Source organism: Phalacrocorax carbo, chromosome 15 (genome assembly GCF_963921805.1).
Source record: "Phalacrocorax carbo chromosome 15, bPhaCar2.1, whole genome shotgun sequence".
NCBI lineage: Eukaryota > Metazoa > Chordata > Aves > Suliformes > Phalacrocoracidae > Phalacrocorax > Phalacrocorax carbo.
Genome location: NC_087527.1, coordinates 12,236,152 through 12,252,458, shown reverse-complemented (window position 1 = coordinate 12,252,458; position 16,307 = coordinate 12,236,152). Strand labels below are relative to the sequence as shown.

Here is a 16,307-nt window from a genome sequence, read left to right as displayed (position 1 = left end):
GCAAAGCAGCTATCAAAAGACCAAGAGGGTTTTTTCTTTCTTTCTTTAAATATTTCTTTGAATCTGAATAAAGTGCCTCTGTTTCTTTAAGTAATAGGAAAAGGTCTTTTTGATCTGTATCCTTTAGATGAGAAAAATCCCAGTTTCTCCGCTTTAGTCCAAGAGGCAGTAGGGGAGTCACCATCTTCTGGTAACTTGGTTTCCATCTCCCACTTTGTGGTCTTCTACAAGTAAAATCAGGTTAGTCTCAGAGCTCGTAGCGTGAGCTATTTAGATAATGAGAAGCTGGCACTTGGGGGACTTTGGAAGCCTTTATTTCACAAGGGCCAGCTGAAATCAAGAGCCTCTTGTTCTACAGGATAGCCTGTGATTCACAGGCACGGTTCTGAAAAGCTCAGTATCGTGCCATTAGGAGCGGCAGAATTCAGGCACAATTTGTGCTCTCTGCGTACCTTGGCACGAGGCAGAGATATCTGCTGCGCGAGACCGGTGCGACGCCCAGGTAACCGAGTGCTGTTTTGTCTCATGCTTTTCATGCAATCAGAACATGGCACTTTTTAATTAGAAGTGCTAAATCAAACAGAAGGAATGCATTTTGCAATATTCATCACAACAATGACGCACCAGTGACACAGGTCACAGCTCATTCTGTTTAAAGAACCCAGGCCCTTCTCAGCATCCTTCCTTTTTGGGAGAGGATGGTTTTGCATGAGCCTCATTAAAAGGTAAAGAAACAGTTGTGAACGAGTGCTCTGCCCACCATTACCCAGCAGGAGCCAGGACAAGTCCCAGAAAATCTGGCTAGGGTCTGATTCCATACAGTCCTGTGGTACGTGTAGTCATTTACACAGGACCAGAATGGTGGTACTCTTAAACTAATTCCTTGGGAGGCCGAGCAGGGGAAACCAGATCTTATCTGCCCTGGCAGACAGTGCCACTAGCCCATTTTACAGGCTGTGAATTGGGACACGTAAGTTGAGTTGGCCAACGCTGCATCCCAAAGAGCAGCTTAAAGCCTGCCTCGAAGGCTAGATTTGCTTCCATACACATGGTCAGTCTGTGTCCAGACGAACTAATGTGGGGTCAGAGGCACACCCTGCATGCCAGATGGTTTTATGTGCTACCAGGTGGCTTTTGTAGCAGCTGTTATCCCTGTGCAGGCTGTCTACAGGCTGGAAACTAGGAAGTGCGTGTATTGCAGAAGACACCTCCCACTGCAGGGCCTTGTGAAAGGTCACCCAGGAGGTTTGGGGCAACGTGGATTCCTGACTATCCCTCAATCTTCTTTGGTCTAAAAGTTGAGAGTATTTGTCCAATACTGTCATACAATTTCAGTATTTGTAGAAAACCTTTAAGAAAACAGTTTTGTGGGTAAAAGACGTGAGACGCTCTTTATATGTGATCAGCAAGATCGTTAGCGAGCTCCTCAGGATTGAGATTTCACTATGGCTAGATGCAAGGTACATCTTCTTTATGCAGTGCAGGGTCATTCCTCAGGTGTTAGGTTGCTCTGACACTTGATAAGAATTCTTAAAATAGCAATTAGGGCAAGACAAATATCTTAACAGCCCTGACTCAGAACTGGGAGTTTGGTTCCAGGACTGAAGGGAGGAAATGTGTGGTTTCTGCCTGTTGCACTTAGAACGGTTCTTGGCATAGCCATTAGAAATTAAAGTAAAGCTGAATCTAGCTGGTACGAATGAAATAGTAGAATATAATAACTAAAGGGTCTTTTTTTGGTCTCTTAGGAAGCTGAGATCCTGAATACAGCTATTCTCACTGGGAAAACAGTGGCTGTCCCTGTCAAAGTGATTTCTGTGGAAGATGATGGGACTGTGACTGATCTTCTGGAATCTGTGGAGTGCAGATCATCAGACGAAGATGTCATTAAGGTAGGATCATACTGCTCCATTGCACAAAGGCAGAGGCCCTGCAAACAGTGGTGGTCTCTAATGTGAACAAGTTATTTCATCTTCGTAACTCCTGTGAAACAACAGGGTTTTATCACTGTTACGTATAGATTGGGTTAGTGGAGCAATAAAACAAACGCAAAATCACACCTTTTCCATCCTGCGTGTCAAATACATGGAAGTGTCTGTCAATTCCTACTTTTGAAGTATTTTTGGAGTTCACTCTACCTTTACTTTTTATCTTTCAGCTGTATGGGCTGTGTAGGTTCAGGAATTCTGTTACCCGATGTTCTAGAGAAGGAGGTAATTCTTCTGAAGTTGGTTGGCCACACTGGAATAGGAGCTCTATGACTCAAAGTTTGGGTCTCTTCTTGGTATTGGCCCGGTAGTGCAATGCAAACAACATCAGCTTTAAATCTGGAATTTTCTTTGGTCACAATTGCTAGTAGGGTGTCTTACGGGAAACACCTTGGCCGCCAGTCATGGACTGGGAAGTGCTGGATAAGACACTTGACCAGTGGATTTACTCTGTACAACAGCTCTGTGGTCTAAACTTCCTTGAAAGAGAAATGGCAGGTGTAGCTGTACGCTTCTATGGGAGAACTTATCTTGGGCCGCATACCTCCGGGACACAGGGCTCTACCCACCCTGGGGACAGTGATGCACAGACATCAATATGATGGATACAAAATGTCCGTCTATTTGGCTGCGTCACACGCTTATATAGCTCTTGCGGTTCCTGTTCCTGCCACTCCTATGGGGAGGAGTCTATCTTTCCGTCACATCCCGTAATCTTCCGGTCGCCGATCCCTGTCTATTCCCCTACAGGCAGGCAAAAATATTCCACTTAGTTTTGATTCACAGTGTGTACTTGCCCAGCCTGTGCTGAGGAGCGAGCTTGCAGGAATGCTTTTAAGTGCCTTTTTATTACTGAAATCTTAGGGTCAGACTGGACCCTCAGGAAAATTGCTGCATCTTGAAGGCTTTCAACTTGTACCAGTATTACTACTAAAAGCTTGTAAGAGGTCCTGCATGTTCCTACTCAGCTTGGTTAGTGCTTAACACACGTTACTGGTAATGGAAGGACGTGGTCAGCAGTGGTGATGGTGGGAGATGCGGGGGAAGTATTCCAGCGCAGTGACAGAAACGTTGGCTTCTCTGCAGCAGCTTTTATCTGTTCACAGACTTATCTGTGGTTGTCACTTCAGAAGAGGAAACAAAAGACGTGGTTACAAATAAAAGTTAAAATTGATTTTTTTTAACATAAGCAGCGTGTCACAAAACAATTACAAATACTACAGGCCACCCTTCCAGCTGCTGGAAATCGCTGTTATCCCATTAACTTTTGTGAACTGCACCGTATTGAGGACTCGGCCTTTGTGAAATTTGCCTTAGCCTAAAGCTGACTGGAATGCTGAGCTTTCTTCCTGTTATGTTAGTTCATTTTATTTTGGATTCAAACAGCGGAGGACAGTGTTTAGCTCCAAAACAAGCCTCCCTGGGCCCCATTAGTTGAAGACGACTCTTCCTAGTGGACGCTTTTGCCTTTATAGGCAAAGATGAGTTTAGGTACTTGGTTGTTACTGTCATATGGGAAACGGCTGGGAGTTTGAGACATACCTACAAGTTTAGTAACTTCATGTCACAGAGGGAGTGACGACCTGGAGCGGGGTAATTGAAGAATAGAGCTGGTATGTGTTTAAATTTTCTTTCTTGAGCTACCTCTAAACAGGTTTTAATATTTTTGTAAAAAAATTGCAATGTTTACACTCATTGAACTTGTTTTAAGTAACTTCATTATAATTTCTTACATACAACATAAACCCAAGCAACTTAAAAGTCCAGCAGTTTTTAGGTTTCCTTTTTAGATTCTACTCAGGGTTTCCATTTATCTGAATAGCCACCATGCTGGTATATTCTGATTAAATGTCTCTCTGGCTGTCTTAATCCAGACTTTTTTTTTTTTTTTTTTACTTCTGTGAACATCTTTTGAATCCTCTATATCTGCCAAATATAGCAAACTGATGGACCAAATGAAAGTTTAAAAACGGAAAGAAATTATTTGGGAACCTTCCCCTGTGTTGTGGAAGTTAATGGGCTAAGCCTTCACGCACAGACTCACTCATTAACCAACTCTTTAGTTTTTTTCAGAGAACTGGAAAAAATAATTTGAAAGCAAATATATCATTAGGAAGATATTTTAAAAACCAGTTTTGGTTTCCAAAGTTTTAGATTATCAAAATCTTCTGGAATGTGCAATGGATATTTGTGAGATGGTTTTGGCTGAACTCTAACCCTGGCAAAGAGGGTGAAGTGGTAGTACTGCTTAAGGGTGTATCTATCATTAACTTCAAGTATATGGATATACCAATAAAGGCTTCTGTGCTTAATATTATTCATATACATACCATTGCACAATGATGCTAATGATAGGCCCTATGTCAAAAAAGGAAGGCGCTAGTCAGAGATCAAAAGATTCTGGGCTTCAGCAAACATCCCACTAGAGTTCACTCTCCGCAGTAGGAAGGCAGGTTTCAGGAGCATTAAAATGAGTTGCCAGTTTAAAGTGAGTTCTTAACTGAAAATGTGTCTCTGAGTTTTCAGTTTACCTGCTCTGTTTCAGACCATTCCTGCCTTATTCACAGATGTCTTATCCAATGAAGAAAAAGATATATAATTACTGGCCAGCCTTCAGCAATTAGAGTTTCTGTTCTCTGGGAATTAGAGTAGTGAATATACAATGGAAGAAAAAGTTTGCTTAAAATGCCTGTTGAAATATAAAGATTAAGATTACATTTCTTTGTGTCTTTACTGTTGCTGGTTTCCAATGCATCTGTCATGTAGCATCTAACAGATTGATTACGTCTGTGGTTTACCTTTTATTCCTAATTTTTTTGTGCTGCTTAATGATGAGTTTAAGCTCAATTTCCTTGCAGACTGAGGATACCTCATTCTTCTTTTAGTATCAGGACCCACATTTATTGCTCACGTCTTTCATCTGGGACTTCAAAGAACTTTAAAGAGCCAGACCAAATTCTGCACTGACTTGTTTTCTGCCAAACTCCTTCTACCTGAACTTCGTTGAATAAGTCAGGACAGAATTTAGTCCATTAAAACAATATTGTTAATGACAAACGATTGCCTGATGTGGTCCACCTTGACCGAGTAACCGTGCCACAAAACGGAGGCACGTTTTTTTTACAGGCTGTCTCACAAATGAGGAATCTGAGACACAGAAAAAGTTAAGGTGAGAATTTCAAAAAGCTGTAAGGAAGTTCTGACCATTGAAGTAGACGGTAAAACTACTGTCCTCATGGAAAAGAGTGATTGGTGAGCAGACGGTTTTTGCTGAGTTGTTAATATGCATCAAATTTCAAGATTATTTAAATCAAGAATGAGGAGAGGGGAGAGGAAAAACCAACTTCTTTTAATGTTTCATTTTGAAAAGACATTTCCATTTCAAAATGGCCATTTTTTCAAGGCTCAGCAAAGCCTAAAAGTCTCCAAAGCAACACTTTCCAATGCTCTGGGTTTTTAGTTTGATGAGTTAATTGGAAAGCTGCATTTTGGTTGCACTGAAGTGAAAACACCTTTAGATTTATCTTGTTTGATCAGTTAACTAAAAATTCCAATATAGTCTCAGCTCTGCCCAGAAGCCGCTTGCCAGAAGTCACACAGTGAATGGTGCCAACACTGGGAACAGGTTAGAGTTTCTCTGGCCCTTTTTAATACTACATTGTCTATTTTGTAGAAGACTCCATTCCAAATCTGTGTGTTATCCAAAATTACATGTGTTTCTAACAAAATACCGTTAGCCTATTTTCTTCTAGAGCATCTTGTACTTTTCTTAGATCTCAGATGAGGATGCAAACGGGAGGGCAGGCGTACTACCTTTTGTCTGTATTACAAGCAAACTCCTGGGAGCAGAAGGAGTGAAAAGGGGGGTTGTTACTACTGATATCCTTTCACAACCTGAGACCTACCACAGAGCCGTGGGGCTGTGTCCCACATGCAGGGGCTGTGCAAGATGTTGCAGGGTGGCCTCACGCTCTGAATTCCCATTTCCCAAAGCTCTACAACCAGTCTGGCTGTGGGACGATTGCCTGGCTTTGTGTGAGGAGTGAAGCAGTAATGTTTTATCCCTGCTTGCTGTTTATCAGGTGGCTGGAGAGTTGCAAAGCCAGACTGCTCCGGCCACGGCTACATGGTAGGAAGTTATTGCTGATCGGGCGAAGGGTCGGTAGCTGCTTTGCTCTGTTTGCTTTGGACTGTATTAGAGGGGATAACAACGCACTTGGCACTTCCTAAAATATTTCTGCACACTAATATATCTTTCAATAACACTTAGTGTGGTTTTATTAGTGGCAAAATAACTTCTTTTTAATCAAGTGACAGACTTCACAAAAACTGAAGTGTCAGAGCATTTAAAATAGCCTGAAGCAGACAGTGTTTTAAAACATGAAACTTCTAACAGCTGTTTCTTTTCTTTCTTACACTGGTGCACTTCAAGGAAAAGTTGAATTCTTCTAAAGTCAGTGGAGTGCCAGAGTGAAATATCAAAGGGAGAAGGTAATCGAGTCCAGGATTTTATCTGTTCCTTAGTTTAGCTTTGGCAGTTCCAGCACTGCAGATTTCACAACTGTATTGCTAGTGGCAGTCCAATTGATATTCTTTTTACAACACATTCTTGGATGCATGTGATTACACAAGTTTTCAGTTCCAGCTGTCAACTGGGAAAGAAAACCCTCACGGCTGCAGGTCAAAAGCATGGGCCCCCAAAATGGAGGTACTGCAAAGATACACAAGAATTTAAAAACAAGAGAATATGAAGAATCCCAGTTTCCCTGTGATCTGTCAAGTTTAAGCCAAGCTAAGAGTGATTTGAGATGCATGTTACTCTAACAGCTCACCTAGTCAAAAGGGGTAAGCCAAGTATTCACCCTTTCCTGGTTCTTGCTCCAGTGAATTAGTGCAGAGAGAAGGACAAAAGGAGGAAAAAGCATCCTTAGTGGGGGTAAAGCAAAGTGGGAAAGGGTGAAGAGTGAGGAAGAGCAATCCCGTGTTTCAGAAACAGCGAGCTATTCAACTAGGTAACCAGAATGTGCAGTGTCATATTCAGGTGAGGTTGTCACATGGGCTTTCATCGCTCAGGGTTCAGGGGACCCAAATAGAAAGGAAGAGCAGAGGTAATCAGCGGTTTGTTGAATGATACCAAAGAAAATACTTTCCCATTGCAAACGGGATTTTGCCTAGATTGAATGCTTGCATAGAATATGGTTGTGTAGGGCTGAATGTTGTAATGGGAAAATAAATCTCTGCCTTGAGGGTTCGGTGAAGATCAAGTTCATGCCATGGTTTTCCACAATATGATGTGCTTTGTCTCACCAGCTGAACTGCCTTATTCCATCCCAAATAATTTTGATCTGTCTTGAAACAAACATTTAAGTCAGAAAATGGATGTTTTTATTTTCTGCAATGTCTAAACATTTCATCTTGGTAGAAAATGATGAAATCATGTCCTGTCATTTCAACTCAGTTTCAGTATTCCTGACATCAGAATCTTTCTGAACTTTTCACCCAAGGATGAAACAACTGTGAAAAAGAAAATGCTTTTTCTGATTTGCTCTAGTAATCAGGAGACGGGAGAAACTCAGAAAAATGTACTATAAAAAATAAAAGTTGTAATGATAACTGTTGAGTTCAGACCATGTGCTGTTGATGTTGGTTATAAAGGGAGCAGAAACAATTTTAATCTCTCTTTGGTATGAAGAGCAGACATGGCAAAGATGAGTTCTGAATGTAGAACTGATGTAACAGTCCTACATCTCCCAGGAATCATCTGAAACTCACCTAAATCTGTTGAAGTTACTGGATTTGTCTCTTTCATATTCTGCAAATTCATCATTCTGATGTGAATCTTGAGAAATAACAAAGGTTTTGTGGAGTTGTTTGTGTTTTTGCAATAATCCGTACTGAAAATCCCAGTCTGACTGCTACAGTTGCTGTTGACTACAGTTTCTTTATATTTATGAAAGGCTATAAGCTTGTAGGATACAAAACTTCTCTTTAATGGAAAAATCCAAATAATTCTTGAATTGAGACTCCTTAGAATTCTACAGAAGATACCCAGAAATCAGTCTCTCTGTGCTTAATGGGAAATAATATGTATTCTTGTAGAGCCAGGGATGATAATCTCTCTCTTTCTGTGGGTATTTCTGTTCCTTGACTGGGAGGAATATGTCCATATCCATAAAGAGAATGAGTCAAAATCAAAGAATATCCAAACAGCGATGCCAAAGGGGATCTGAGTGGGCAGCTTTAAATATTTGCTGAACCCAAAAGGGGCTGATGAATGTCCCTAATATGTTAAACAATTGCTAAGGTGTAATTCTGTGACTGTTTAAACTAACATGGAGCTGCCATCCCTGTCTTCCTGCTGGCCATGACAGCAGCTGAGCAAAAATGAATCTTTTTTTTTCTCTTTTCGGTGACTGAGCTGTCTGCCTGCTCAGCTCCCTGCTCCCTGACAGGGCTCATTTCAGATGCTCACGATACGTGTGCCAGCACTGGGAAAGAAGTGACATCAGAGTGGGAATCAGTAGCTGAGGGTGAGAGGTGGCCGGGAGTGCTTCCTTCTGTTGTGTATCTGCTTAAATGACCTGTGGCACTCTGGCTTCGCACAGGCATTCCCATACTGTCGCATCATTAGTCTGACACCATCCATGTAAAAGGCTTGCCCTGGCCCTGTGCCTGTGAATCCCCCCAGTGAAGATGCTCAGGAACTACCATGAAGAAGATCTTCCAAGGGGCTCACAAGTCTCTGAGTGTCAGACTTGTACAGCAAAAAATACCTGTGTAGGGATGTCAAAATGACCTTGCCTTTCAATGGGGATTAGGGGTCTTACTTTTCTTTGCTGCTTTCAGAACGCAACTCATTGTATACTGAATCCCAGTATGGAGAAGTGCTCCATCATCTCAATGAAAGGAGATTGGTTGATCTCTAGAAAAAATGTGCTGAGGAAGTAAGGAACAGACAAGCTGAGTACAAAGGGAAATTAGTTCTCCTCTTTATTCCACTGGGCTAAGCCAGCAGCGCATCACTGAAGCACATGATGTTACACTGATATAAATGAAAGCTAAATTGGGCTCAGATCATCCAACAGCACCTGTCTCCAAAACAGGAACTTGCATTAATCATTATAAGTTGTGATTCTTTCTCTTAAAAAGTTCCCTTTAGCTTTAAAACTCTGTGTTCTTTGGTTCCAGTGACCGTCTGCTACTTTCTTCTAGTTGATGTGGTATTTATAGCTCTTTGTGCCTGCTCTAAGACATCTTCCAGATCATGACACAAAACTGTGTTGCTTTGTTACCACGCAGTAAAAGGTTACAATATGCCATATAGATTACTGCCTTCTCAGCCCAATTTAGGATTTTTCTGGACATATCAGATACAGCCTAGCCATTAAATGCCTTTGCTTTTGCTTATCATTTGTAGGACTGCCTAGATATTGTATTAGCTATGCAAGAGACTGGCCTTACTAAAATTAAATTATATGTGACGAGATATTTTCAGCTGATTTAAATATGCTTGGATCCTGTGACTGTATTAGTACTATAGTGATGAACGTTAGCTGAAGACGAGGCTGGTGATCTGGAGTTAGTAGAGAAACTGCTGGTCAGATATGAAGTATCCGAGTTATTAGCTCTGGGACACCTGGATGACTCATGGACTTCTCGGAGGCAATTGGAATAAGAAGGGGCTTAGTTAGGACATACACATATGAAGGGAAAAAAGAGCCTACAAGTGTTAGGAAGGCTGAGAGGTTGGAAGGACATCATGAGTCTAGACTTGTGATCATGTCCAGTTCTCTCTTCTTCAGTGATAATGAAGAAAAAATATGCTCTGGTTAAACCTGGTTTGGGATTTTAGGCATTACAGATTCTGATAAGGGCTCAGTGTGTGACACGTGATTTTCACTTCATTTGACTCTGCCTTAGTAAGACCGGATAGCAGTTGGATAACCCATTGGATGGGTTTTCAGATGCTGCATTGAAATGCGCTGGTTATAGTGCGGGCTCTGGCGTATGCTTTCAGCTGTGATCTCGGTGTGCCATTGTCATCTTGGGCATGTCATTTATTTGACCTGCCTCAGCATAGACACATACAAAAGATGTATAATGGCTCTGAATTACCTTGACAGATAAAGACCATTAATACTAAATCCTTGAAAAATGCTTTGAGATCTTTGCATAAAATGTACCATCTAAGCATCATCATTATGATTGTTAATAATATACATAACTAACTAGGACAGAGCACAGGCTTTTTAGGAAGCACTCCTGCTAAATTTAACTTAATCACAGCACATAAAAATGACTGTCATGATAAAATATTAGTGGCTGAGTAAGGATTTAGAAATATTTCCAGATTTCTTAGGTAATATAGCCTGTGCAGGTCTCCTGACTGAAGATTTCTTCCCTTTTATCCACCATCTGGACCATTTTGCGTTACTTTCTAGGACCTTGTTGAGGCAAGCATGTAAATCTTTGCCTGAAGCTTAAAAAGCAAGGACTTTGTACATAAGGCCACATGCTAAATGAATTGACTTAGGCAAAGTAGATTTCAGAACTTTGTGGCTGATCCACTGAAATAAGATACTTTTCAAATTATTTTTCTATTCTGTTTTAGGCAGATGATCATGCTCACTATTTACCAGACCAAAGATTAATTAATAAGGAGAGAAGAAATGCAGACACAAATCTAGAGGGTGAACAGTTCCCTCTGGTACCGTGGAGAGCGATACCTGAATTTCTGAGTGCCGGCAGAGCACTTCTAAATTCAGGAAGAAGTCTTGGAGATCAATGTCCTTCTACAGCTATAATGGCGAAACATCTATAGCCACAGAGCAGGTTGCCATGTCTCTCTTCCCTTCCATATATGTGCAGGAAAATGTATCTAAAGATAATGTCTGGGGGTGATGTGTCCACCTTTGGATATACTCCCTCCAGTGCTTGACTCTGTTAGCTGCTGTTGACACTAACATTCAGCTAGTGATATCCAGCCCTCCCATCGTCTTAGCTCAGCCTCACCTCTCACTCCTCCTGCGGTTCTTCTGTAGTGCAGCTGTTCCCTACTGTCCTTTGCTGCTGCTTTCGCTATTTTTCACTGTTTGCTATGCCTTAAATATTTTTCTCTGTGTTTCTGCCCTTTCCTACCATTTGGGTTGCCAGTTTTTAACCTTCTTATATCAGTCCCATTGCTAACCTTTTCTGAAAGCTTACAGGCTTTAGAACTAGATTAGAATATCTAGTGGTATCCTAATGTCTCGTAAGAACCATTGGCTGCATGCTTAGATGCTGCAGTTCCTTGTTTAAGATTTGCAGAAGTGCTCAGCTTCCACTTTGGGAGCTAGGTAAGCTTGAGCAGAGCAAACGTATCCTATAATGGGCCAATTCATCTCTTTCCAGATACGTTTTGGTGCGTCATAATCAAATAAAAAACCAATGCTATCCTTAAATACCTCAGAATGAGTGTGCTTTGGAGGCAGGTATTTTTGCATTGCTTCTTTGTCAAGTGCAGCACAGTCCTGGCTTGAGCTCTCAGGTCTCCTCTAGTTTTCTGTCATGACTTTTGGCTACCCATTTACTTGTTCTCTTTGCAGTTACTTATAAAATTGACATAGTGCTTTTAAACTATTTAGCATAGAATCGTTAAGGCATGAGAAGGTAAACAAGCAAAACACATCTAAAAAGTGCTTTGAGAAATCAGAATACAAGGCTTTACCTGAGCCCAGTTCATTATAAAAAAAAAAAATTACCTGTAATAGTTCTCGTGCTTTACACATGTGACAGGATCTGGTCTATTGCCTTTTCTAAGATTGTGGTGCAGGTGTTGTATTTGTTTGTAGGAGACATTAGTACTGCTATTTCTCTCACATCAGCTACCCACAGAAATGCTGTACAACTTTCTTGTTTCAGCCTCGTTCTGCAAAATTGCCTTGTTTAACTGGTTATTGGATGATAAGCCTGGTTTTTGAAGCTATTTAGGCATTTAAATCCCATTAATTTAATTGGGAATTAGAAACCTAAGCACCTATAAAAACTGGTCTTAATGTCTTTTTAATTTTAGTTAAAAGTATAACTGTATTTAGAGCAGGTGGGTATTAAAGAAAGCTGGTATTTTCTCCCAACTTACATAATCTCTTCCATATAATAACTATTAAAAATAGCCAATTATTTGCAAGCAGGTAATTATTTTGCAACTGTAAAAGGGTTTTGTTTGAGTAAATTTAGGGCATCTTCTTTAGTCTTTGGGATTTGAGTGCCTTCAGCAATTTCTTTTAGCATTTGTGAGCACGTGAAAAGCTGTTGTAGTGTTTGAGATTTTGTGCAGACCTGGAGCTGATACCAAAATGAAACCTACGAACGTGGCGTTCCATTACATGCTCCATTTCATTCTACTGAAAGCCAGAGAGGGAGAAGTGAAACTTCAGTAATGAAGGAAAGTATCGTTTGCCCTGGTGACTAGGCATCTAAAGGCACAATGGATGTGTACTAAACTACATTTTATGCTTTGTCTGTAAGCATTAGATTAATTGCACTTGACTATCTCTAAAAGGCAAAGTCAGGGCCAGTCTCACATGCACGCATACAATTTCTGCTAACGATTGGATCTCATTTCTGCCACTGAAAATCCAGAGTTAACCCAGTGTAGTTAATGGGATTGCTCTGCACTTTATTTGATGATGAGAAGAGAAAGTCTAGTTCTCACTGGGATTTTTTTTCTGTCTAAGCACAGCTATCACCGTCACTGGATGGTTTAGTTTGGCATCAGCTTAATGCTGAAAGCAAAGATCAGCCAGAGCCAATTTTAGCTGTTTCAGTGCCATAGCCAAAAGTCAGCCCATGTTTCCTTGAAAGTTCTTCACACATTTTGATGATGCTGAGCTAAGTTTCAAGCTTGTAACAAATCTTGAAAGCAACTGTTTCCCTAGGGCTGAGAATTTCATCACAAGGATTTCACACAGGCCTGCAGACGGGATAAGAAACAGCCCCTCTGGCAACACAGTTGTATGTACTAGACTAATTTTTTAAGACACCTTGACAAGTAGTTTTCCAAATTCTGCCCTTTGTTCCCAGGTTAAACAATGTGTGTGTCTAATCTCATCTCCTGCTCTCTAAGTAGATTCAGCTGGGCTGCATTCATTGATATTTACTTATTTGGAGCTCAGGCTGCTAAGGACGATGTACGTAGGTATGAGTAACCTCTTCCTGTACTTTTTAGTATCCAGACCTGACAGTTACCGTCTGGTCTCCAGCAGGGCTAATTACTGATAAGAGTTTTCTTCATGGGCTGCTTGGTTGGTCTGTTTCTGTTGAGGCTCGGGGAAAGCAGAGCACATAAAATAATATGTTAAAAGCCATAAAGTGTGCCCAACACAGAAAAACTGTAGAAAAAGTAAATCAGAAATTACTTGGGGTCATGAATGAAGATGATCCCAGAAGCACATTAGCTGGGAGATGACTTCCTTCACTCAGCAGCACAGGAAACAAATAAAGAATTAATCCGTTATTGTGCTGGCGGAGGAGAGATCCACAGTGGAAGGGTCTTGGTCTCTTTCCCACTCAGTCACCAGTAAAAACTGAGTTATCTTCTTTATACATTGTCAAGGATGAAATGATCAGCTGTTTACAAACTCCGAGTTTAAATAATTATGTTTAACTATATACTTGTGCCAGAGGTTGGTATAATATGTCAAGATGATGTCAATCCTTTAGGGCCACAAGCTGCCCCTTATTTTACAATGAATATCCACAGATGTGGTAATAATTAACTTTGTCTGACCTGTCATTTACTCTATTTTTATTTAGTGAAAGGATCCAAGGAAGGATTAGAAAAGCAACTTGATTGTAAGGCTGAGGTTTTCAATGTGATTTAAGGTCACCGAGCTTGTATAGACTAATGGGAGTGGAGCACACATTGGAAAATATAATTCAAGAGATCAGTTTAAGTGCATGATCAGGGTGAAACCTGAACTATCCCTGGCAAGGTCTGACAGCAAGCAGGTGATGTCCGCCAACCCAAAAGTAGAAAATCTCTCACCCACCAGCCAGCTGCAGGAAGTAACATAGAAAATTCTGCTGAATCCTCAGACCTATTACTCAGCCACCATTGCATTTTCCTTTTGAAAGGCTTTTGATGCAAAGTCCTCTGTTCAGACCCACCTGGTATCTGCAGAGCACAGGTTGGAATTAAGAGAAGCGCACTTATGTCTTCTGAAACCTACTCCCTGTGCAGACAAGTTTGCTGCTAGCGGGTTTCATGGGTGCTTCAGGACTGCCTTAAGTTTTATTGAGCTTTAATGAGCTAAATCATAATGAGACCATCATTCAGGCAGGCTTTTCTGGAGTTTGGCAGAAGGGAGGGTGGGCCAGAGCCAGGGAACCAAGGCTGACCTGAGCATATCTCTAAGGATACTTGGAGATATTTCCTGCTTATTGGGGAAGGAAAATAAAGGAAAAACCTGCTGAAAATAATCCGATTCTGCCTGCACTGGTATTGTCGTAAAACAGAGGCAAACTGCTGAGAGTGATTTTGTAACAAAGATATAAACTTGTATAAAATGAATGCCAGCTTCCTGGGGAATGGGCACCACCATGATCTCCCACTGTCCAATCGTTTGTTTCACTAAACACATATCTAGCCAGCCTGGGGGTTTTTGAGGGTTACATCAAGTCATATTTTTGCCTTTCACATGAAACGTAGCCTGAAATACAGAAAAGAGCAGTTTCTAATTAAACTCCCACCTAAATCCATTACAGCTTCTGAAGTCATTGGGACAAGGAGATAATAGGACTGTAATAATTCCAATATGTAAATACAAACGTAAAAGTTTGTTAGGTTAGAGGCCAGATATCATGAAACCAAACAAAATGCTTCTTGATAGAAATTGAATCAGTGCATTAGTTATCATGGATTTTCATAAAAATAAAACAATAATGCACATTCATGTTTCAGTTCATAAACGTGAAGTGACAGCCTGTGAGTTAGCCCCTGAAATTATATTATAGACCCCCAAAAAAATAATAGAAGAAATTGAGAAAGCGGAAGAGAGAATTGTAATAGAATTGGGCATTGGCATAAATATAAATCATGAAAGGGAGATTGATTTAATGAAAGATATGAAAGTCAGAAACTCAAGGTGTTAAAAGGATCATCTGCTCATCTGGTAAAGAATCCCTCAGGCTACAAACTTTTAGCTGAAACAGCCAGATTTACTTGAAGTAGACGAACTTTAAAATTGTGTGAGAAATAGCATATTACAAGGGGACATGTTTCTGCAGTACACGCCATCTATTAAGAAGTTGTGCAAAAGAGGAAGAAGCTTATATTGATCCATTTGAAAATTATCTTTGCTCATAAATTTTGTCAGAAGCTTTACAAGTCGATACAGGAATAAGAAATTGTGGTAATCCAAAGAGCCTAAATAGAACATTTACATGCTAGCCAGCTATGAGGATTTGGAAGAAAACACTCTTGGTGAAATGAGTTGGCCAGGCTACTTCTGTGGATGATGTTTTGTACATAAAAAGCAGGTAGGACAGATACAGACGCCATGTGAGTGACGTCTCCATCTAAGTGTCTGCTAATGTGGAAAGATTTATTTCAGCTTGTGAAAAAGCCTTTCAGGATTCGCACATACCCAGCTATAAGTGCAAAGAAACTAAAATCTCCCTTGCCTGCACACATCTGAGGGAAGAAGGCTCCAGATGAAACTGTGCTAAGATCTCCTCCTCAATATCTGACTCTTTTTTTAGTACTGCTTTATGCAGAAAAACATGGAAGCCAACAAGTTTGAGGTGTACCTTGGTCCCCAGCAGTCTTACAGGCGTGAATAAATACACACTGAGATTTTGCAGCAATCATAGTTCTGTCATAAATATCACATCTTTCCTTTTCCTTCTCCCTCCATTACATGGAGTCCTGTTTTTCTAACAAATAAAAGTATTGGGGAGTCTCTTCTCAACTGTTGTATCTCAGACCACTGAAATACGTGCATACGTATGCAGCAATAGGATGAGACACGGCAGAGAAGAGCCCAGGAAGGAACTACACATATCCTATAGTCAGCTTTTCTCTTTCTATAAGGTGATTTTGCATGGTGAGGATCATCTCTGCTTCTGAAAAAAAATCTGAATAACGTTAACATGTCCCTCGTAGCATCTTCCTGAGGCAGACAACACTTACTCACCTGAGGGGGAAATAGGGAACTCACCTAGAAATCCTACAACAAAAAATTCTTGGAGAAGTTCAGAAGGCTTTGTGGAGCCCACTGAACGCCATCCCGCACAAAGAAGTGCTCCGTCCTTCTCATTCTTAGTCTCCCTGGGAACGGA

At 40.8% G+C, this 16,307-nt stretch overlaps 1 protein-coding gene across 1 annotated transcript in view; it reads left to right on the top strand.

Moving 5' to 3' along the window:
- The window catches only part of TMEM132D (transmembrane protein 132D), a 274,171-nt gene that overhangs the window by 228,719 nt on the left and 29,145 nt on the right, over window positions 1-16,307 (top strand). The window contains exon 5 of the mRNA XM_064466406.1: window positions 1,749-1,892. Coding sequence (XP_064322476.1) covers window positions 1,749-1,892 — 144 coding nt within the window. The remainder of the gene's footprint in view (window positions 1-1,748; window positions 1,893-16,307) is intronic.